At 39.5% G+C, this 24,724-nt stretch overlaps 1 protein-coding gene across 3 annotated transcripts in view; it reads left to right on the top strand.

Moving 5' to 3' along the window:
• The first annotated feature begins 7,316 nt into the window (after positions 1-7,316).
• add3b (adducin 3 (gamma) b) overlaps positions 7,317-24,724 on the top strand; it is a 28,477-nt gene continuing 11,069 nt past the window's right edge. The window contains exons 1-8 of one of the 3 annotated variants that reach the window (XM_042501977.2): positions 7,317-7,719; positions 9,257-9,413; positions 17,358-17,595; positions 19,988-20,132; positions 20,860-21,011; positions 21,653-21,733; positions 23,576-23,725; positions 24,019-24,162. In XM_042501977.2, coding sequence (XP_042357911.2) covers positions 17,395-17,595; positions 19,988-20,132; positions 20,860-21,011; positions 21,653-21,733; positions 23,576-23,725; positions 24,019-24,162 — 873 coding nt within the window. In that variant the 5' untranslated portion in view covers positions 7,317-7,719; positions 9,257-9,413; positions 17,358-17,394. Of the gene's footprint in view, positions 7,720-9,256; positions 9,414-16,301; positions 16,536-17,357; positions 17,596-19,987; positions 20,133-20,859; positions 21,012-21,652; positions 21,734-23,575; positions 23,726-24,018; positions 24,163-24,724 lie in introns of those variants that run through there. The other 2 variants (XM_042501976.2, XM_042501975.2) reach the window with 2 other exon arrangements.

Here is a 24,724-nt window from a genome sequence, read left to right as displayed (position 1 = left end):
GAAAAAAAACAATCCCATGTATAGTTTTTCGACAGCGGAAATACTGTACATTGATAAATTAAAGCCATACATATCTGTAGAGATTGCTGGGACTGTCACAACGCTGATAACAAATATCCATGACAGTCACACACCCAACTTTGCCAGCAGTGCATACAGCTGTGACAGGATTCCATTATATGTTGAAATGCTGAAAAATGATAGCATATATTAAAAAAAAAATCTTATTTTGCTGTTGCTTTTCTCACCCTGAAACACAATAGCTAAAACACTGATGCACAGAAATACAGCGCTAATGTCCCAGAGGGCAGGGAGACTTTTCTGAGAGATTGTGATTGAGCTTTCGCTGATAACGCACCTGACAAATCTATTCACAAAGTGGTTTAACTCAGACGTTGTGTTTGGTGAAAAGTACTGCAGAATACATTTTTCTCACAGTAATAATAGCCTCATGGCCACTTCTGTATCCTCTGTATCCTATGAAAAAGCAGTTGTTCAACATCGTGGACAATTCGGCTGCATCAACAAATGCGTCGTGAATAATGAAAACCTTCAGAATATTGATATTGAATGGTTTCACACTTGGTTTAGCAATCCTTTAAACATAAGAAAAAAGTCATTATGCCTATTCTTTCATTTCATCTTGTGAAACACTGTTGCCACAGATGAATTGTATCTAGGAATCTAAACTGTCAGCTGTGGCCAAAGTTAAGTGAAGTTTCAACTCAGGAGACTGTTTTCTGCATTCTGCATTGACAGTCCTATTCTCAATCTTGAAGAGAAAAAAAAGTATGTGACTCCCTCTCTGCTTTCATCTTTAACGCTGCACAGGCAACAGCAGTACACAAGTCAGACTCAATTCGACTACAGAGGCCTGTTAGCACCTCCTCTCTACCAGAAGAGTTCTTGTTGGTCGAAGCATTAAAAACCTGGAGACAGCAACTTGTCTCCAAATGACTCACATTTCAGTGCTGCTACCAGATATCAGCTCAGACTCCAGCTTGATGGGGAGTCCAAAAAAGAAAGTAATTATGTTTTTTTAGAAAAGCTTACTTATCTCACCACTTTGATCCAGACTGAAGTATCTTAAGAGCTATCGGACCTATTGCCATGAAATTCTGTTGCGACATTTATGGTCCTCGGAGGATGAATCCTAATATCATTTTTCAACTTTTCATGTAGCACCAACAGCAGGTCAAATTGTTCACTTTTCAGTAAAACAACTCAATATCTACAATAGGGACTGGCACAAATTTGTACAGACATTCATGGTCCTCAGAGGATGACTATAGAGATTCCCTGTCTTTTCATGTGGCACTAGTGGGTCAAAATGTTCACTTTTCCAGTATGTTATTTCAATATCTACAAGAGTGATTGGAAAAAAAATTTAAATATTGGCACTACTCACAGGATATATCTTAATGACTTTCTTCATCCCATAACTTTTCATGTAGCACCACCAGCAGGTCACCAGCAAATGTTCACTTTTCTGGTATCTCAGTATCTACAAGATCTGGCTCAAAATTTGTACAGATGTTCACGGTTCTAAGAGAATGAATCTTAATGACTTTGGTAATCCCTCCCTGATAATTCCTTCAGCACCACCAGGAGGTTGACTATTTTGTTTTTTATTCAGATGTCTCACAAATTATTGGATGAATGCTTGTGAAATTTAATCCAGACATTCATGTCCTTCTTAGGATATCCTGTAACACTATTAGTAATCCGTCCATTGAGAATGACTTGAATGAGGTTTTACAGACGTCTGTTTATAATGTTTGCTGAGCAGCAATCCTGGGTGGGGCTAAATAACAAAAAAAAATTAAAGATAGATTCTAACATGCAATATTATATTAATTACAGTAAAACTGCATATATATTTCTTTACAATTGTTAGTTTCATAGTTATGTCCTCGTGGTTTAGGTTATTTTTATGATGATTATAAGCTTAGAAAATTCCTATTCATTTTATTACTATCTTGTAGACCGGTTGTCAGTCATTTGAATGTCATCCGTCATTACGGTCTCTGTCAGTTGTCAATGAGCTGTCATATTTCTGTGGCTCAGTCAATGTGATGCATCTTCTGCTGCTTGTGGGTCAGAATAGCCAGAAAAGCATGTTGGCAAACTGCAAAATGTCACTGCATGCAGTAGAACATCCCAGTATTTTTGGCATACTGCATTTGACAAAATATGCATTGGGATATACTAAATTTTTGTCTGGCATACTAAATCGTATGGGTAATGAAAAACACAAATAGTTTTATAAAATCAGAGACATGAAAGAGGGCAAATGTAACAAAAGTCAAGTCAGCTACAACAGACTAAATACTTTCTTAACGGTTGTCCCCACTTGACACCCAACAGTGAAAAATGTTGCCATGATTATGGCTCCTTGAAAAGTACCAGTCTGATGAGGGGCCACAAAGACAGCATTGAATAAAAGGTTAGACAAGCCATTTGTGTCCGTGTCCCCTCCTCACTAAACACAACCCAGAGCCAAATGGTTCTGCTACAGTCATATAATGTCTTCTTGCACGATGAAAACTCTCGAGTATCTGATGATAACAACATCAAGAGCCACCAGGGGATCAAGTTCAGGAGCGAGTTGAACATGTGCTGCCGCCACACATTGTAGTTGAACAGTCTGAACACTCTCCTCAAGGATCTCGGAGAGAAAATAACCAGAAGACAAATGCGCTTAAGTTTTTTTAGTAATTGCCTCTGCAGGAACACCTAATGTAAGAGGGAGACATGTCTTTATTCAAAACGTGGGTGTTGAGAGGACACTGTGCTGCAAACAAGTCTAAAATATTCTCTTTGTTTCAGCTAAAACAATGTCGAAAACAGTTTTTGATCTCCAAGATATGAATCCAAATGACCAGGTGTGTTATGTGAAAAACTCAGCGTGGTATTTCACATCAGAAATACTTTCGTTCCTTTGAAAAAGCCCAGGAAGATCAAACAAATAATTGAGCACCCTGGGGACAATAAAAAGGTAACAAATTGAGCTGTCTGAGAAAACCTGCTTCACACATCCAAGCATTAAATTCCATCTTGACATTGTTTCATATTAGAAAGTTCTTGTATCGCTCTTACGCCTAACTTATATGGCATATCAAAGTATTACAGCTCTCAGAGGAGTGATCATCCACATCATCATCTCAGTCATTAAAAGTCAGTGAAAGTAACTTTTAATGACATGTTCCCTTGTTATTCAACTAGAAATAACTAGAAAATAATTATGTTTTAAAACCCAATGTTAGAAACCATTCACTGACCTAGAAAATATAGAAAGTTTCTCTGCGTGTGTTAAATATTTATCGCAAACTGCTTCTCTTATTACCTACACTAACAAGGTTATGTCTTTGCCTCTTAGTTATTATGTTTTACCAAACATCTCAAAATGTATGAATGGATTTACATGATATTAGTTGGGCAGGTAGGCCTTGAGCCAAAGAACAATTGATTACATTTTGGTCGTGCTCCAGATTTGGGATTTCCACCATTAGACATTTATTGTTTTTAATCCATAACTATGAATTTAAGGCAGATTGAGGCTTGATTCCAAATGCCTAGGGTATGTTTGCAGAGCTGAGGAGTCAATTTAGGTTACGAATGACGCGACAGGAATGATGTCTTTGAGTGGAGCTGTGTGAACGTGCAGGTTCTGGCGGAGCTTTGCTGTCTTAAAGTCCCTCTCAGTTTGATACTACTCCAGTCTGAAGCTTCTATGAGTCTGGGCTTCTGCCAGGTTTAGGGAACTGCAGGACAAGAAAATGATGATCACAGGAGGGGATATGCTTTTAATGCTTTTCATTTTAATGAAGTTTGCTTTCCTTTCTTTACCCTTGCCTCCTGATTCTTTGCAGAAGTAGTAATTGCCTTACAGGGATTCTGAGGCAGCGCAGTACTCTGTGAGACGCTGTCTTAGATATCCATCTATGCCTCTGTTCCTGGGGTAATTAAGGTTCGGAGTCACCTAAGGAGATATTGTGGCTCCTCAAACTAGCTGGCTTTAGCAATCTGTGTCGCAGCGTTGGGGGTAATTCAACGACGGACTAAGCCGGAGTGCTAGAGTTAGAAGAAGTGCCTCATGTCCTCCTGAGTGAACCTGTCTGAGTCCATTGGCATTGTTTGGGATGACAGAGGCATAATTGTTTAAAGAAAGGGGCTATTTTTGTCCGTATTATGGTGCTGCAGAAGGAAATTACACTATATCTGCAACAGCCATTAAGCTACCTAGGGTCATTTTAGGAGTGAGTCCTCTACCATTCAGATATTAATGCTATAGTACTGTCTGTTGTCAGGCAAATTACCTGGCGCACACAGCTAATGAATCCCATTATAGGAGTGAATAGCTTTTTTCCATTTTTTCCCAGATATTGTGTTAACATAATATGCACAGCAGAAATTATAGAAAATGAAAGCTGCGAATTAAGCTATCGGTTATGATAACATCAATAAAGGACAAAATCCATCTATAATTAAGGCAACAGTGCATCCCAGTTGGCTCCATCACAACCACAACAACAGTTAATTGCTTTGTGCCCAAGACAGCCTCTTCAAGTACTTGGGAATATGGTCTGACAGCACCCTACCCTTCCAACATAAAGTGAAACCCCAGTTGGAGCTTTGCCTTTTAGATCAGAGCCATTCTTCTCTTGCTCTGTGGTGAGCGGGGCACGCACTGAGCTCTGGTTAGTGGGTGCAGGGAGCCAAGAGCGGTCCAGCCAGTCAATGAGGGGAGTCTGATTAACATTTTCATCCTATCTGTATGTTTCCGTCGAAGGAGCCGGTGTTGTAAATGACCAAAGAGAACATCTTGAATGACAAGAGCACAACACAAGAATGGCACGCTGCAAAGACTCTTGAATACAAAGACCACAGCCCTGTAGCCCCAAGGGAGAAGCTTTGATTTATTTACAAAACTGTTGGGCTCTGTGATAAGTAACAGCAGCAGAGTCAAACACTGGTGCATGCTCATGTTGTTGCCTACATGAAAGCAGCTCAAGAAACTCTCATCTCCAGCGTGTCTTCCTGACAAGAGGCAGCTCATTTGTCCCAGACTATCTCTGCCAAAGCCATCAGATGATCATCCTTCCACTGCTAGATTAAGGTGATGCGTTACTCATATCAGCCTTTCAAAGGTGTGTGTGATTGGTAACATGTTTTGAGGTGATGCTCACATTTGATGCCAGCGCTTCTGACACGTCGCAGTCACCAGTACAAATGCTTTCCTCTGTGAAATATCTGCTGAAAAATCTCATAACTTGTGCTGCTCTTTTGACTCCTCTTTAGTTTCATCGCCTGCCCCGGCTTGTTGTCAGTGATGAATACCTCATTGAACCACATACAATATTCTTGTCAAGAGCGCTAAATCTGTTTTTTACTTATTGCTTTGTAGGATTCACATCTAGGAACTGGATGCAAGTCTTAACCAAAAAATGTATTTGATCCAATCTTAATAACTCCTTGAAAAGTTCAGCTCATTGCTGCTCATTAGTTTCATTCATGCATTTCAAAGTCATTCGCTGAGCTTATATAACAGTCTATGTCACATGAGTTATTTTTGTCTTTTGTCACATCTGTTACATCAAAATACCTGACATGTTCCCTCATTTGCTGTTAGACATCCTGTTGTAGCCAATTTTTGTGATCATGTCACCCCTTTTCTCTTTGACCTGGAGATGATCCTCCATATATTGAAGTCATGTTTATGCTTAAATACCCATGAATCTGATATTCGGGTAAGGGTTGCTGTGGGGGCAAAAAAGCCATTTGCTATGAAAAATTTAGACTACAAGACATCTTTTGAATTTCTCTGCAAAATGCAGCTGTAGGATGGACTTCTTTGACCTCTGATATGTATAATTTATTATACTTTTCAATAGCTTTTTATAAGAATCTAATAGATCCATGTCACATTTGAATATAAACTATTTTTAGTGATGTTTTGCTATATTTTTCATTTCTGGTCTTGTTTTCTCATTAATCTAGTAATACAAGAGTCTTAAATTGAAACCACTTTCCCCAGCATGTCAACACCACAAATATCTGACTGACGCCTCTCACAGAATCAAAATGAAGTATGTTTTACCCAAATCTGAAGCACGAAACCTCACAGCCCAAAGCTACCAGCCACAGAGTGATGTCCCCTGCCTCCACTGCCCCGAGCTTCTTATTTTCTTGATTTTCCAGATAACTGGTTCAGGCTGTCCAACAACGGAATGAGAGATAGAGCACAAGAGCATTTGTGACAGGGGGAGACACAGGAGGAGAGGTGGCATCTTTTACTGTCATTATGTTTGCAGAGTCCTCACTAGATGGCAGTGTAGTGTAGGAATATTGTTTGACAAGTTTTACCAGACATGGCATCACTTAAGAAACTTTCTCTGAGTGTATGTGTGTGTTGGTATGGCAAAAAAGTGCAATTATAGTTCAAAGTTATAGCTGCAGGGAGGAAGTGTCTGAGCATTTAGATGTTTATTTTAATTACTTGTCTTTGTCTGTTTGTGACCTTTGACCCTGCTGGGTGCACTTTTTGGTTGAGTGGGTGTGGTTCTGTGGCTGCAGAAAGCTCAGGAAATGAATGTTTTATCAGCCTGTGCAAAAACAACAACAACTGCGTAGTGGGGAGGAAAAGAGAAACATCTAAATTTAACTCATCAGCTGCTGCCAACTCAAATAAAATCATCAGCTGACAGTTTCCTGTTGGTTTCTCTTCCAAACATCTGGATTTTCATTAGATGGGAAAAATCTGGAACATAAATATTATAGATATCATATTATAGAAATCACAGCAGACTCTTTCTGAGCTGAAATCTGCCTACAAATGTAACATATTTTACTGTCTTGATGTTTCTTGATGCAATTTTAAGTGCTCTTGTGATTTTGATAAGACAAGCTGCACACAGATTGACCTATCATGGGCGCACATCCCACCCACATACACTCTTTGATCATTTGTCATCATTGTTGAATTGTTGATATACACGTCACAAGGTAACTCGGTGCCTACAGCATTTTATACCATCTCCACAGCACTAGCCTGCCTCTTCAGATGCATGATGTATTCAGGAGGTGCAGTAAAGAGGGAGAGCAGCACATCCTACTCACTCACTGTTGGAGAGTATGTGGGAGGAGGTGATAGTGGGCAAGCTTTCACTGTGTGCAATGTCCTCCTCGACAGCGATATTTAGAAACATGAAGCACGCTCAATATGCAGAGGAAATATATGCCTGGCAGGAGAATGCTGCAGTTTTCCTCCATTTGTGGTTAGAAACAGATTTGCGAGTAATTCCTGCTCAATGAAAGATTTATTTCTTTAAAAAAAATCTAGTTTTGAAGTGATTTAAGGAAATAAGCCAGCATCATAGCAAGGAAAGATTAAGTATATATAGATATATATGTTGGGGGTGGAAGCTTGTCCCTCCCTTTTTCCCTTTTTTTCAGTCCAGTCCCATCTGAAAGCTCGTTCTCCAGAACCTCCTCTGTCAAGTTTCCTTGCTTTCCTGTGAGAATAGGCAGCCGCCGTCACAGAGGAGCCGAGGGAGTTCAGGAGATCAGAGGCAAAGCAGCAGTTGCCTCTCTTCTGGGAAACCAGATGACCCTCTTCAAAGTGATAATGTAAACAGCTAGCAACTGCTGGAATCGTGGGAGTCTGAAGTAAAACCTGAAGAATTCTCCTGCAGGATAACTGTAAAAACGCCCAGCGCTGTAAGTTGAATTCTTTTTGCCTTTTTACCCATTGATGCAGGCGTTCGATGAAGCAAAGAACAAAGCAGATGGGTTATGTGGCACGGTTCAGTTCTGTGATCTGTGAGCTTTGAAGCTTTGGGAGAATAAGAGGTTATTTTCAATGCACTGATAGCAGATAAAGGACACTTTATTGCAGGGATGCTCCAATAGCTTTGCTTGAGGGCCATTTTTGCGAAATGACAGGAGGTCAGGGGCCAGTTACAGCAGCCACATTCATGTTTCTCAGAGATGTTTCAGGACGTTTCTAATATTTCAGGACATTTCTAGGATTTTAGGGACTTTCTAGGATTTAAGGACAATTCTCAGATTTTAGCACATTTCTAGGATTTTAGGACAATTCTAAGATTTCAGCGCATTTATAGGATTTTAGGACACATCTTGGATTTTAGGACATTCCTAGGATTTTAGAACGTTTCGCGGATTTAGGACATTTCTCGGATTTTAGGACTTCTAGAATTTTAAGAAATTTCTCGGATCTTAGGACGATTCTAGTATGTCAGGACATTTCTAGGATTTCAGGGCATTTCTCGGGTTTGAGGACATTTCTAGGAGTTTTGGACATTTCTAGGATTTTAGGATGTTTGCTGTATTTCAAAATGTTTCTAGGATTTTAGGACATTTCTAGGAATTTAGGAGGCTTCTAAGATTTTAGGACAGTAAGGGCTTAGGTAGGACCTCTTATGTTGGGTGCAGGGGAATCCTCCACTGACACCTTATGTATTCTAAAAGTACATAGACAGTTCTCAGTGTGATCACTTCATTTTTTATCATGAATTAGAAAATGGTTGGGGGTACAACCAGCATCCTAAAGGGGGCCAGATTTGGAACATTGGCTGTAAATTGAGTATAACTGCTTCATGGTCTATAAGAAAAAAAGTATCATGGATCCTAATGATACTTTCAAAATATTAAGCGATGATGTACACTGTATGGTTCGTGGGTATTTACTTTTTTTGGACTTGATTGTATCTCATTTTACAGCCTTTTCTGACTTTAACATTATAGTAGATCATTTATAAACTGGCCTGTCTGCAGCTACTCTGTCAACTCCAGCTGCCGAGGCTTCATACAGCTGCTTTCAATTAATGTCACCCTCCAGAAACATTACTCTGAACAAGCATTTGTTGACTTTAGATGTAGGGCTGGGGCAGAAACAGGATTTCATAATATGCACGCCTGGTGATGTGAGTTATAGACAGCCATAAAACTGAAAAGGCGGGTCATGAACCAAACCCTTTTACCCGTGCAATGGATTGTTCCTGTTTGTGTTTTTTTTTACAGTTTTCATTTTATGAATTTTTTGTTAGATTAATTTTTATGATGTCATCATCAGCTCCTCGCTCAGTGAATTTTACAATAAATTGTGTTCTTTTACTACACTAAATTTGGATATTTTCCAGTTTGAAGTAAATATCTTTTTTTTTGCATAGATGTTAGTGGTCTGCAAGAAATTTACAGCATTACTTAATTGAAAATAAACACTTCATTTTCCCAGAGTGCTGGTTACAACGTGACAACATATGAGGACTCTGCTAGCCAGACCGCTACCTCAGCACTGAGTAAAGTGAACCACACACTAACCACTACATCTCCAACATGGAGGCCATCCAAAGACAACCACAGTAGGGACTACAGCCAGCTCCTCCACTTAGGTAAACAAAGTCTGTCTCTTTCCACACCACTGCAAAGTGTGTGCAAGATTACGTGCGTGTATGTGTGTCCCGATGCGGTTCTACACCCAAAAGCTGTGAAGGCACCGATCCAACTGTAACAATGTAAATTGTTTCAGGTTCAAAGTGTGCTCTGTTGTTGCCACCCACCCTGCTGTGGGAGTGTAGCAGGACCATTTTTAGCAAGTTGTGCAGTGATATATTCTGTGTGAAGATATCAAAACAATGCCATTGTTTTGTAGCAGAAATAAAAAACTCTGTGGTACGAGTTCTCTTCTCTCTCCAACCTTCCCTGTTAGGTGATGCAAAAGCTTGCAAGCTGTGCAAGTTTGGTTTAATGCAAATGTATTTTAATGTACAGTATTCCTGGAAAACTACAGTAGAGAAGCTCTTATTTTCCAGTCAAGGAGATGCAGCAACATCTCTCTATGTTCAGGTATCTTTGATTGTGTTTTAGAAATAGACTTTGTGATATTATGGATGTTTACATGATGCTCTGTGTCATTAAATCATCCAAATACCCATCAAGTAACACAGTATCTTTCGAAAAGAAAGCAGTCTGAACACAGGGTTCCCACACCTATTTCATCATCAAATTCAAAGACTTTTAAAGGGCGTTCCACGCTCTATTCCTTTAAATTGAAGGACCCAAGGTGGCATTGTTTTAGACATGCACAAGGTTAATTATTGTTAACTTGCAGCATGCTGTCCCATGTGATGTTCCAGTGGCATGGCTTTTCAAAGTCGCTTTAAACTTTTATTGATTTGCTGCACTCTGCATCGGACAAAGCTATAGCCATGGGTGTTCAAATGCAAATTTAAAAGCAAATTCCTTTTATATAATAATATTTATAAAAATCATGTACATCTATATAGTATTCTATGCAAATATGCAATAAATGAACATACAGAAATGCAATACATTGTAATACTAGAGCCTAATAATTATGGCACTTGGTAAGTTTATTTAAGCTTGTAATTACATTACAATCATATTTTGGACAGCACTGCAAGGTTATTTTTTTTTTATCAACGTATAGCTGGGAGACATTTTAAGCATATATAGACTGGGGGAGTTCCCCCCAAATGTATATAATAACTTCTGCCTTATGAATGCCCTGCAGGTCTTAAACAAGCCAGTCTTTGGTGAGCCATGAGTCCTGGAATTTGCATTATCTAGGCATAGCCGAAGGTTCGCTTTACGTTAGTTTTATTGCTTGCTTGCTGCTGTTTAACCTGCATCATTTGACTTCATTGCATGAGTGCATTCACTCTTGATCACATTCAGGTCATTGAGGTCGGACAATGTGCAGGTGTGTTAGGAAGATTACTGGTGAAATTATACTTAAATATCTGGATCTGGAAACAAAAATCAGGCTTCCTAGATTACCATGCTGCCATATGGCTCCAACCAATCGGTATTATATAGCTTGCACTCAATGTCAGGGGTCAGGCTGAGTTGATCAAAAAAGGTGCGCAGCTATGGCCCAAGTATAATTACCAGAAATGGTTGTCAGAGAGTGTGCTGGAAAAACTCTGAAAGGGTTATGGCCAATATTTCAAAGATGTCTGTAGTTGGAAGGGAAATGGTTGTGATTTCAATCTTCTAGGAAATCAATACAGAACGCCTTTGGTTAATGGGAGAATACAATGACCCTTTCCCTTGTGCTCTAATTACAAGGAAGAACAATCAGTCAAGGAGGCAGAATAACTCATGTTATATTTGCTTCTCCTTATTGTATTTCCATGAACTGCTGGAGTTCTGCTCAAGTTGTTTTTTTCATGCATTTTGCAGATAACAGCCTCTTGTCTGTAAAAGTGGACGTTATCTGGCAGCCATTCACTCTTCTTCTAATTCAGCCTCAGACAGGAGACAACATAAGCATTGGTTACCATGGCAACCATGCTGGGAACAGGGCTGAGTCAAAGTTGTCCTTTTTTTCTGCTTCACATCAATCATGATAAAATGTGCATCTGTTGCTCTGAATGTTTGCAGTACTTTCTCAGTGGTGTCAACAGACCTTGATGAGGATTTTAACTGCAAAAAGGTCTTCTTTGCCTATTTTGCATGTGTCAAATAACAAAACTCCACCGAAAGGAGGCTCTGGTATGTCTTATTCTTGTCCTGCAGCACTTTGGTGACAACCTGAGAGTACAGGCTGAATTTAGACCATCGTCTGTCAGCCTGAGACAAGACTGCAGATTCAATAGAAAGAGTTTCTTTTCATTCCTAGATTTTTACAGCAGGAACAAAGTTTATTTGATTTACCTGAGTCATTATAATAATATCCAATGAACCAAAACACTGTCACCAAAAGCCTGGTTTTATGTAATCCGGTATTAATACAAATCATCAGTTATAATGTGTTGAAACTATTATTAATGACCTGAGTATAAAACTGTCAAGAGCTATAAAGGAAACATGGAGAAAAATGAGGCATGAAAAAGGAGTGTTGAGTTCTGTATAGAGCCTGCAATGATTTCTGTGCCAACCTAACCCAATTATCACAGACTTAAAGGTAGACTTAAGAAAATTATAGGAAAAGTAAAAAAAAATAAAATATTTTGACTGGAATTTCACCAGTTTCACACAAAAAGTTTGTATGTCGCAAGGATTACTACTCAGCCTGTGAAAACATTTGTATAATGTCTTACTGGCTCCAATAGAGATTATGTCAAATTTGAGAAAATAACCCAGATGGTGTCATGGTGATGTCATTAGGGTTATCTAATCTTGGGCATTGAACAGCTAATGTTATAAGTTTACAAAGTCTATGTTTCGCAGTGGGGGCATAGGGTTTAAAGATGTATGTTTACCAGGCAGGGATGGCGATTAAAACTATTGCATCATAGGAAGTGTGGGATCCAGCATTTTTGGAGTTTGACCCATACTGGAAACTAGAAGTCAAGATACTGTATCTGACGCTTAATCACCAAACCACTTGGCAATTGGCCTGACAATGATAAGCCTCTGGGGGCAACAGACACAATTTTGGGAGATTTAGTGAAGCCACGGCTGCATAAAGGGAGAGGCAACTGGATACAGCATTGGAGGCAGGCCCCATTCATTCCTATAAAAGTTGCTCAGTGCGGCATAAAGCCAATAAAGTTCAAATGCTGTGTATAAAATTACCTGGATGATCAGCAATTATCCATTAATTATGCACTGCGTGGCCCATAGAGCAGGTGCACTGGGGACTTCTGCTGAGCCAGCTGCTTCCAGTTTAGCGTTCCACCAACTCGGATGGGGATAAAGTGATCAAATTGTGTAGCTCTTCTAGACTTTCCAAATGTTATTCAACTGAACAGATTAAATCCCACTGGTGAAACAAGTCATTTTGCGGGGGTTGAGATGTGGAGAAAATGGAGTAACGCAATATTTTTGAACAAATACATTATTATTGATATTGTAACAATTCTGTACGGCTGACCCTTGGTGCTTTCACAAAATACTTACACAATAGGATTTTGGATATTAATAATCAGTATTGTGGATATAATGACTAAGAAGATAAAGGCAAATAATAACAGTTAAAATAGTCTGGTAAGTTCAGAAAATTACATCACTTTACTGTGATGCAGCCTTTACAAAAGGAAATGAAAGCACTTACAATATTAGGATTTTCAAAATCTAAAACAATATTAAGTCACATATTACTTTATCAATAAATTATTGATACACTGCCAAGCTAGCTAGTGTGTTTTCACACCGACTGTTTCCACGCTAAATGGTAAATGGTAAGTTTACTGCATTTGTGTAGTGCTTTTCTAGTCTTATTGACTCAGACATGATTGGTCAAAACTACTTCGACTACAAATGGAAATCAGATGCTTCTGAATGCAAAAAATGCCCCTTTGCCTTGAAATTCTGCATTAATATGAATATATCTGTTTATAGAGATTATTTTGAGCGAGACCACATCTCTTAAAATTCCCTCAACTTTACAGAAGAGCATACTAAATCACTAAGTACAATCATAATACAATGTTGTTGTTGTTAAATAAAACAACTGATGCAGTGTTATGAAAAATAAAAAAAACTTAAATTGTTTTTAATGGTCCTGTTTTCCACTAATGAATAATTTCAGAGCTTTCAATTTATTTGCCATATGCATTTCATGCACGCGGATACATTATTAATGTTACTTTACCAATTAGTAACATTAACAGTGCACCCTGTATAATGAGCCTTCTGTGGACTCCTTTACATTCCCCCTATATACCCTTACTGAACATCCTGTAGGCTAAATCGTGTATCTGCCAAAGGATGAAGATCCCTCAGCTTTTCAGGCAAACCAGATAAAGCACATCCAGAGCTGACATTAACCTCCACAAAACTCATGAGCGGCTGAGATGAGACCAAACTATGAAAGAGAAAATATGTAGGTCAAAAGGTTGCTTCATACATCCCCACTTTCTCAGTGCAACATGCTCTGCCTGCCACAGTGCCAGACTTCTTTCTTAAGCTCGAGCAAAGTTCAACCACAACACGATCCTGCTCATTTTTCTCTGTACTGATGTCTCTCTCACAGGTTTCACTGCAGATCCAGACTGCATATGTGTGTCTGCACTTCCAGTAGAAGAGCTGGTTTGTGACAAGACAAAGGTGTGCTTTTATCTGCGGACATCATTATCCTCAGCAGCAATCTGTATGAATGAGACGTCGACTAATAACACCTGACATCTGGTCAATGCTTCCGAGATAGACTGCCCCCGCTGAAAAGTTCAAATAGTCAGCAAGAATGCGGGGGCAGGCGGGTGGGAGGATGTTGTATGTGTGTTTAGTGCGTGTGCGTGTGCAGACATTTAAGCTTGTATGTGGTTTCAGTGGGAGCTCTGCCAGAAAACAGGGAGGCAGGGTTTCAGGGTTTGAGGGTTCACACAGCTCTGGAGTGAGAAAGGTCTGCTTTTCATTACATCAACCCATATGTCCACATATCTGCTCCGCCTCCTAGACTCCACTCTGTTTCCTGGCATTGTTGTATCAGTCAGTGACCCAATCCTTCTCTCTCTTACTCCCAAAACCTAGATATTTGTGTGAGTGTGTCTGATTGTGCGTGATTAAAGGGGTAATAACTCTGTGGGCTGGCAGGCACAGGGTGCTGAGAAAATTAGAGATTCCAGAGCTGCATTTGAATATTACTACAATATATTCTATGGAGAGACTGAAAAGCAAGGCAGAGAAAAGTAAAGAGGTGGCGGGAAGAGCAGAGGGACCTCTGCTGTCTTAGCAGAATAAATCTGCACTGCTTCACATGCGCTTTAATCTTGATCTTATTTCACGTTTACAGTAAGAGAGGCAATTCAATTCACTTGAAGGAAAGCAGTGTGCAAGTGTTTTCTGTAGCTGGTGTTATTATCGCTATATTATCATTACTATATGAACTTATGTGCTATATGACTTCCAGGAAAGCAAAGCCAGTACATTCAGTGATGATATCTTACTTTAAGGTAACCAAGTGGTGGATAAATGTATGTCTGATATAGTTCAATGTGATGCACATAGCAAATTAATTCAAATCATATGCATGGGCGGATTATGAGACAATGGGCCCCTGGGCACAGACATGCAGAAGGCCCCACTTCTTTGCCAACATAGGAGCAAGACACAGACTCTATGGTTGTTTAGCCTCTTTTTGTGTCTCTTTGTAGTTGTTACGCATCTCTCTTTGGATTTGTGTCTCAGTTTCCAGTGATCCAGAATGAAAATCTGAGTAATTTGGCAGAATGTTTTTTGCTTGATGGAAAATATTCACTAATGATGTTTTGTTTTGTTTTTTAAAGTAGTGGACGTGTCATCAGAATTCTGCAGGCGCAGATTTCTTGTAGGCCTGTTGATAATCTGCAAACTTTTGTTCTGTTATTACAGATATTTCTTTTTATCCAAAAAGCATAGACTGGCTGTTCATGAGACCACTGCACAGTTCTGTTGCACTGGTGATTTCTCACTTGACTTCTCCATTGTTGCCTTCTCCATCATCTCTTTCCCGTCTTAAAAATATCACAAGCCCACTGATGTCATGGTTTGACCCAAAACCTGCTAAATGAGAAGCAACTTTTTGGGTTCTGAACCAATTCATTTTGGCCAAGATTATCATTTTAAAATTTGGAGCAAGAACTGGAACAGAACCATTTCCATGTTGGTGAAAAAGGGGTACTGGAGTGACATTTTGCAACCTGCCAAATAAGCCCATTAAGTAGTCCATCCACGATCGTATGTATTATTGTATTTGGCACATAAATGTAATGCAAATACATTGTGTTTGTAGACCTGGGATTAAATGTAATGCAAATAAAAGAATCAGAAATAGTCTTTCTTCCTCGAGAGAACATCTGCGTTTCATTGCTTTCTGAGAGCAAACATCCTATATTTTGGAAAACTTTTTCTGGTGGAGGCACTCACTTTTTGAGGAAAGCACTTGTTCTGGCTTTGAAGTTGTTCTGTTTTGTTATGGCTGGGCCATATAGCTTTGATGAAAAACTCTACTGAGGGGCTGTGGTAACACAGGAGCCTCAGTTATTTATGAAATGAGGTGGTAGGAGTTAATGAATTGCACAGACAGAGACAGAGAGAGGAGAATAAAAAAAAAATCACAAACTCTGCTTCAAACTGCAGTAACTTATAACAAGTTCCTTGTGGGATATTAGGGATACCACAAGAGATGAGGCAATACCACAGAAATAAGGTCGCAAAAAAATGACAAGCCTGTGTTGGAAAGCTACAGTAAGGCTGTAAAGAAGAGCCCTACAGAGCTGAACTGATCCTGAGTGGCCATTCTTTTGTCCCGCTGCATACATAAGGCCTGGTGGGTGGATAAGTAAAGTCACATGGTCACTTTTCCTTTTTCCCACACAAACACACCCACATCCTCCTCCATGCAGCCACTCTTCACTCTTCTTCATCTCACTAGTACTCACCCGCAGCGGGCAGTCTGCTCTGTCTGGATACTGTAGCAGCACCAAGTTGCGCTCTTTTCCCACAATGTATCCAATTCGGGAATAACATCCGCCTGGTTTATCCTCATTTTTGGGGCTTCTGTCGGAGGAATTCGACATCACATCGTCCGGAGCCAGATAATTTACGAGCTGAGCACTTTGTTTCAGGTAATTTTCAACTTACACTAACACGTTTGTCCTCGTGGGTTTGCTTTGTGTTTATGGAGCCTGCTCAGGTCTCAAAGTGTAGCTGGAGCTGCTATATTATCACCACTCCGCGTTACTTTTCGTGTAATTAATGGTTTAAAGTTGTAATATGACGCCGTGCACCGAGTGCTCTGCTGCTCAACCAGCGCTAAAAGTTTGATTTGGTGTATTGAAACTATTTCATATGCAGGCCTATGTAAGTTAATGTAGCTCTGGCTGAACCTCCTGTACCCCTCCACCCCCACATCCAGGTACCACGGCAGCATTGGAGGTGCTAACTGCTATTCAAAGTTGCTTAATTTACATGGGGCCTACCTTTGTTGACTGTTGACATGCTTTATGGCTGCTGGCTGGTCGGTAGAAGTGACTTCTTTCTGCTTTCACACTTTATGAGTTGGTCTCAATCTGTGTAGAAAAGAAAGAGACATTGACATTTTCCACCAAATCCTGCAAAGTGAGAGAAAATAAGTGCTGGTGAGAATGGGAGCTGTTGGTTCTGTGAGTGTAAGATGTTCACATTCATTGCTGCATCATTGAGCTGTACTATACTTGCATTATGTTCCCAGCAGCAGTGACTAACTCATCCTTTTTGCACATCAACAGCTCTGTACTTTCACAGCAGCATCAATCATATAACAATGTCCTCCTCGCTTTTTGTCTCCATCCCTGTAATTACATGAGTCACCAAAGCACCCATACAGTATCTTTTCTGTTAAAACAACACTTTGTTGCCTTGACAGCCTGAATGTGAAGTGAGCTGCGATGCTCCATCCTCTCTTGCAGATCCCTGAGGAAGTGTAGGAGGCCGTGCAGTGAAGACATGAGTTTGGTGGATGTGAGGCAGACGGCAGGGTCTCTCACCCTGTCCCTGAACACCAACGACCCCAAGGAGCGCTACCTCAACCGCATAGACGAGAATGACCCAGAGTACCTCCGCAGCAGGAACATGTCGCCTGACCTGAGGCAGGACTTTAACATGATGGAGCAGAAGAAGAGGGTCACCCAGATCCTGCAGAGTCCGGTATGTAGCCCCCAGCAGCTCTGTATAAGTGCCCTCCTACACACACAGCCTTCTGTGTGTGTATGAGTAATAAAAGAGAGCCAGAGAGTCAAACCATACCTTCACTCGAGACTGACTGAAATGCATTGTTTTCTTCTTGTTTATGTGAATGTCATGTCATGCACTCTGCTGCACTCAGATGTGGATTTAAGCTGCGAGTTTACTCTGCAGTTATAATGAAATGTACTGTTGCAGACAAACTTCCCTCTGTATGCCTGTTTGAACAGTGACATCAGGTTACATCTCTTTGGTGTTTTATCAGTGTTATTACAGATTATGTGTCCTAGCCCATTATTTTTAAATGCAGAGGAGAGTCAACATTACGAGTGGGTGATGTGGCCATAAAATAATATAGAGATATTTCAGGGTATTTTTGCGATAATGATATTCTTGACGATATGACAATAATACTCAGGATATTTTATTACGTATTTAAAGAATATACAATTGCAACAAAATAAGTGTTATAGTTTTATATGTCAGCATAAATGTAGTTTGCCTTAAAATATCCAGTAAGAACTGATTCCACATAACTGAAAATGCCCCTGGCAGGTAGAATTTTCACTTTCAACTAAGTTTGTTGATGCAGTATACTATTTTCTGACGCTATTATGCCAAGAATTTTTGTTATTATGTGAAAAATTATACCAGTATTATTGTGAATGATATGATATGGCACACCCCTGGTCGGGATGTACTAAGAAACTTCATAAATACTTAATATACACAATATCTGTGTTTTAAGCTTGTGCTGAATCAACAAGTTGATTAAATGATTAGCCAATCGATGGGATATTAACATAAAAGGCAAAAATTTTGATATTTGATTTATCTTTATATTAATCTTTTAAGCAAAAATGCTAAACATTCTCTGGTTTAAGCTTCTTAGATGTGAATATTTGCTGCCTGTCTTTGTTTTGCACAACATTAAATTGAAGATATTTAGGTTTTGAATTGATGGTCGGACATCAACAAGTTAATCTTTGATCAAACATGAAATTTAATTGATCAAATAAAGACCTGATTCTGAAATATAAACAATGTGTAGTCTCCTATTATATTTAAAGCATGTTTCAGTGACTAGCATCAGCAAACAAAGGACGCAATATATAACTATTTTATGACAAGGCGGCCATCTAGGGGTCTGGAAGAAGAGCATTGCGGCGACACTGGAACATGAAACTGGCAAAGCGACGCAATATTAATTTATATTCAATGTGTTTCATATTTCTAAGCATCCATAACTTTGTATGCTTCATAGCCTATACAATGCTTTTATAGAATATGCAATATAGTATGATAATGTCTCAGAAACAGCAGTGCAGTCTGGTTAGATGAAGTACAAGGAGGCGCAATAAACACATGCCAATGAAGTGCATGGAAATAAGACGAGCCCACACTCATCTGCGATTGCATAACAGGCCCAACAAGTGGAGCTCATCTCATCACCATGGGAACCGTGGTTGGATGACGCAGAATGCTGGAGCTTAGTTGCAGCACACAGGAAGAAAAGAAAGTGCTGTTTTAAGACTCACAGGCTACTCCTGAAGGCAAAAATTGATTGTGATGTTTTAATGCAATACCCCCCTGCTCCTTGTCAAGCCCTTTTCATGGACATACAAAGAGGTTTCTAGTGGCCTTTAGTGATTTGTGTACTGATGTTACAAGCATGCTGTGTGCCCTGACACATTGTTGTGTTGGAATGAAGTTCAAGTTAGGTTGTGTATAATGTAGTGCTGCTACAGCACCTTTTCCATTGCACAAAAAACCCCACTAACACCGGCTAACATCTGTCTTTTAAAAGTAATGGGAAAGGTTACAATAGGCATTCACACTCGTAGTTATGGGTATTTATAAGATCTGGCTTTGATTGGTTTTGATGGAAACACAACACCTTGGTGAACACGCAGATTTTAGTCCCTTTGCCAATGAGATTCTATGACAGGCTGTCACAAATTACCATCCATCTCCTCTCAAGCAAAACTCAAACATGGGTCCAAATTAGTGTGTACCGAGTTTGAGAAAGAGACTGAATAAGTAAGAGAAATAAAAAAAGATGTCACCTCTGTAACATTTTCACTGGCTTCCATGCTGCTTTCTACTGTTTACTAACCCATTTTCTGGCCTGTTCATGATGTTGAACATGATGCACCAGAAAAAAACACACACAGAAAGGTAGGATCTTCTGCCACAGAGCTATGTACACAGCCCTGGTCTACTGGCCATGGGAAAGCAGTCTATCACCTATATTTTTAAGGTTTTCCCATTTAAAAAAATGTGTACATGTGATAATTTTGGAAAAGGAGTGTAGGTTAGTTGAGCTTTGAAAAAAACTTTCTTTTTTTGTCTACAGGTGTTTAAAGATGAGTTAGAAGGGCTGATTCAGGACCAGATGACGAAGGGCAACAACCCTACAGGTCTCCTGGCTCTGAGACAGATTGCTGACCTGGTCATGGCCAGCACTGTGGGAGGGGCTGGCCCCTTGACTTCACCCATCAGTGAGTGTGTTTCTATGTGTGTTTGTGTGTGTGTGTGTGTGTGTGTGTGTGTGTGAGTGTGAATGTCTACCTCTATCTGCATCCGGGCTTGATTGTCATTCAGTGTGTGTATACTCTGTGTGCATTATGCAAGCTGAATATCTTCATTGTCAGAGGCTGAATCGCCAGACTCTTGTGACACTGAGCAACCCTGAAACAGCAGAGAAGGCAGAAAGCTGTTGACAGCACTCTTCATTGTCAGTGTGTCTATTAAGCAGCCCTCATGACCAGTCTTGGTAATAACTTACAGCAGTTTGCAAGGCTAATGATGTTAGCCTAACCTTTTTGCCTTATGTTTCTTGGGAGGTCATAGAGCACTGTGGAACTAAAAGTCTGACTATCGGGGCTGCAAATGTTTAGGAAAATGTCACTGTAGGAAATGACTGTGAGGTCACACAGGCAGACCTGCCCTTTTAAAAGCTAAAGTGGCTGTAAAAGATAGCGTCCTGTATCATTAAATGGCCTTATATGGTGTTACAACCCAAAAATACCCTTCAGTTTTTTGATGGGAATTCTGAGAAAGGCCTTTTTTTAAGCTTCAGCTGTAGAGACTCAAGTTCACTGGGATGTTTTAACTTTATACTGTGCAAGAAAACCATGTAAAGATCTTTGTAGATGTTTGGGGAAAATGCAAATTTAATGTTTCTAATTCATTACAAGTTACTACTTATGTTGTGTCTTGTGGCAGGCGTTGGGATGGTGACTCCAGTCAATGACTTGTATGGCATTGAGTCCCCCTCCTTTGCCAAAGGGGAGAAACAGAGTCGCTGCAGGCTGGCCAGCCTCTACAGGCTTGTTGACCTCTTCAGCTGGGCTCGTTTTACAAGCTCCTACATTACTGTGAGTACAACATCACAACTTCTTGCCGCTCCAGTGCACCTCTGCTTATGTATGCTGCACAAGCTTTGTGTATTTTTATGCAAGCCTTGTGTTTTCTGGGCACTGGGAGGCTTAAAGGGGAATACCTCTTTATTTTCAGAGCCCATATATTATTTATGGCTTGGAAAAGTCAGATTTGTGAATATGTACAGCTCCCCAACAGCAAGAACTCAAACTGAAATATGTGATGAACACCTGCGATGTCAAGATATGAAGCTCAGATTCTCCCTAAAGACAAAGCCTAGAAAGTCAGTTTTATCAACCCACACACCGATTTTTGAGTTTTTCCAGAGTGAAGAGATTTTTCCTTTGTGGTTCAGAGTTTCCTGTACCCTTGAATCCGGGAAATGGTTCTCCTTGTTCTGAGTAGCTGTTAACCCGGCTTTTAAAACTTTTTAAGAGTAGAGATTTGGTCTCTTGTGGTGTTGGTACTTTTTAACAGGCTTTTTGACCCTAACAGGAATATATTTATTTGGGAAAAAAGTCCTGCTTAGTCATCGTAAGGTCCAAACAGGCATTTCAGAATGTCTTTCTCGTGTTATTAATTTCATTGTAATCTATCTAAGTTTTGAGTTTTAATTATATGTTATTTTGTTTTTCAGGTGCGTGTCAGTAAAGAACAGGACCATGTCCTTATCAGTCCACGAGGTCTGTCTTTTGCTGAAGTGACGGCAGCAAATTTGGTAAGCACGATGTCTGTGCTTTATCATGGAACTTAACAACATGCATTGGACAAAATATAGAGCACAATTTAAGTTTATTTGGTGAAATCGCAAATAATGTCATTGCTAATCCACTAAATTAATACCTTTATATTTTAAGTGGGGAATAGGTTGTGAAAATGCAGTACGAAATATTAGTGGTTTTATTCTAATGGGAATGGCCAGGTGGTAATACCAAATGTGTGTTTTCAACATACATTATATCTGACAGACCTTTTCCTACAGAGTTCCTACAGCTTTCTAGATAACATACTTAATAATTGCTAATGAAGTTTCTTTTTTTCTGTTGTAAGTTGTCATTTTTGTCTTTCCAAAAATAAGAAGTGTTGTACTGAAGGACATGTTCACCAGCATGATTCCAATTGGACTCCTAACTTTACTTAATTTTGCTTTATTAAATACAAGCACTAGGGCTGTACCGTCCCAACCACCATTTTTGGTAGGGATGCACAACAATGTCAGCAGGTCATCAGTTTCGCAAATACTGGTTTTAAATTGAAATATTGGAATTGGCCAACATGCTGATTTCTGCCAGTGTCACAAAAAAAGCAAGTACTGTACTGCAGCTGCCAACTGCAGATAACTGTCTGCAATTCGTCTCACCTTTTCCTTTTCCATGTCAGACAGCCAATATACTTGCTTGAAGTGGGGTTTGATGACTACACTGAGGACACTGGCCACCATCTTTCAGTTTACTCCACAAGTTAACTGGTGAAAAAACATAACAAAAAACAAAGCATTCAAAGACTGATTCTTACGTTGATTACCAAGGCAACAATCAAAGCATTGAAGCATTTAGGTAGGCCCTAACAGCACCCCTGAAATGTAAACCAACTTAGCTTTTACAGATTATCCTAATAATACAAAAACAGTGCGTCCATCAACTGCTTAACATATATCTCTTGTAATATGTATTCTGATTACACTGAAAATTTTGCAGTTAATCAAGGTAGTTTACAATGAAGTAGACAGTGATTTAATTTTTTTTTAGGATATTAAGAGTGAATGGCAATCGTCACAGTCAGTTTGTTTAGGTTGCATTCATGATCTTTGGTGGTCAATGGTCATGGATAGATTGACAAGGTATTGCACTCTGCTACACTTCAGTGCCATTTAGGGTGCACGCCCTTTCGTAAACAATAATGATGCACATTACAACTGTAAAACAGTCCATGGGATGTGTAAATATTTGACGGGCTGTTTGGAGTATCAGCATTTACTATGAATAAAATTGTATCAACATTTAAGTTTGTGCAGTGTCACATGAATAGAAGATATGTGATGAAAAGTAATTGAGCGTTAAAGGCACTCTGGAGTTTTTGACTACAAGTTTCACCGTAGGCAATTTGGTCTATGGTCCCTATTTTGTTTGTATGACATGCACTGGCACAAGGATCCACAAGCACAAACACAATTATGTGGGTGATGCAATACACATAATAATGTGCTAGCAAAATTCAGGGAAGAATGAGACTGCAAGCTAGCTAGCTAGCAAACATTGATGTAAACAATGAGGGTTAAAAAGTACATTTATATTACAAAACAACAGCATTGCAAATGTTTTAGGAGGAGAGAATAACATGCAACGCTTTGTCAGGCCTCAAGGATAAACACAATGCGTCTTTGTTAAAAATTAATTAATGTAAACACAGCTTTGTTTGTTTACAAGAAAACTCCACAGGGTGCCTTTAATGGTTCAGCCATACTGTATGTAATTACCTACAGGTTTAGTATATAAAGTGATTATTCGTCATGTTCCGAAATAATAATAAGCTTGTTCTTCTTTTCTTCTGCCATCTGTAGGTGAAAGTAAACATAATTGGTGAAGTGGTGGACCAGGGTTCGACTGATATGGGCATCGACCTCTTTGGGTTTGCTCCTCATTCTGCCATTTACTCAATGCGCCCTGATGTGAGATGCATCATCCACATACATACCCCCGCCACAGCTGCTGTGAGTGCGCTCCAGGCCGATATTAAATGAGCTTCATCTTAATCTAAGCTGCTGTTAAATGCTTGTTTTGCACCAGAGGAAAAGGCTGAGTTAAAAGCAGCCCCCTACTACTTATTTTAGATGCAGCCCCTGTAACACGCTTTTACCATTTCCTTTGAAGCTGGGCTGTAAAATGCACAGCACATGATTAACATCGCTGTGTAAAGTTTTATTTGTGCCTTATAGCAAAAAATGTGCCTCTATTTATATGTTGGTGCATCACAGTCTTACTTGCTTTTATCCCTTGTTAACAGGTGTCCTCGATGAAATGTGGAATCCTGCCCATTTCCCAGGAGGCTTTGCTTCTGGGAGACGTGAGCTGCTTTGGTTACCATGGCAGCCTGGATAATAAAGAAGAGAAGGTGGAGTTTCAGAAAGCTCTGGGCCCGACTGCCAAGGTACTGTCAAACCAAGGGACTCTATTAGTGACAGGCTCACTTTCTCATGGGACAGAGCGGGCTTTTAACCAGTCATGACTTATTATAATATACTGGATGCACGACTAGTTTAATGTCAGATTATCTGTACCTGTTGGTTGGTAAATGTTAATGAAGTGATACATGTGCATAGAGTATAACTCTTTTTACAAATCACTTTGAATTTGAAGCATTTTTTTTCTTTATTGTTTTACCACTCAATTTGCCTAACATGTATATGCACAAATAGGACATATATTACAATATTATAAACACCTTTTAATAAAATATCTCAACATTTTAGGAAATACCCTATTCACTTTGATTGCTGAAAGTAAAATTAATACTCTTCTCTTACCTGTCTGCTAAATATGAAGCTAAAGTCAGGAGATCATAAGTTTAGCATAAAGACTTGGAGAAGCGGGAAGTAGAGCTAGCCCTGCTCTGTCCATTTTTGAAAAAAAAAAAATTTAAAGTGTCCATTTTAGGTTTTTTTGTGCCTAACTGTTAGTTGGTTGAATGCAGTAACCTCTGGGGTCTTGTC

This window comes from Plectropomus leopardus, chromosome 13 (assembly GCF_026936395.1).
Source record: "Plectropomus leopardus strain MGB_pleo_1.0 chromosome 13, ASM2693639v1, whole genome shotgun sequence".
NCBI classification, from domain to species: domain Eukaryota; kingdom Metazoa; phylum Chordata; class Actinopteri; order Perciformes; family Serranidae; genus Plectropomus; species Plectropomus leopardus.
The sequence above is the reverse complement of the archived record's forward strand: the minus strand, read 5'-3'. Positions and strand labels throughout refer to the sequence as shown.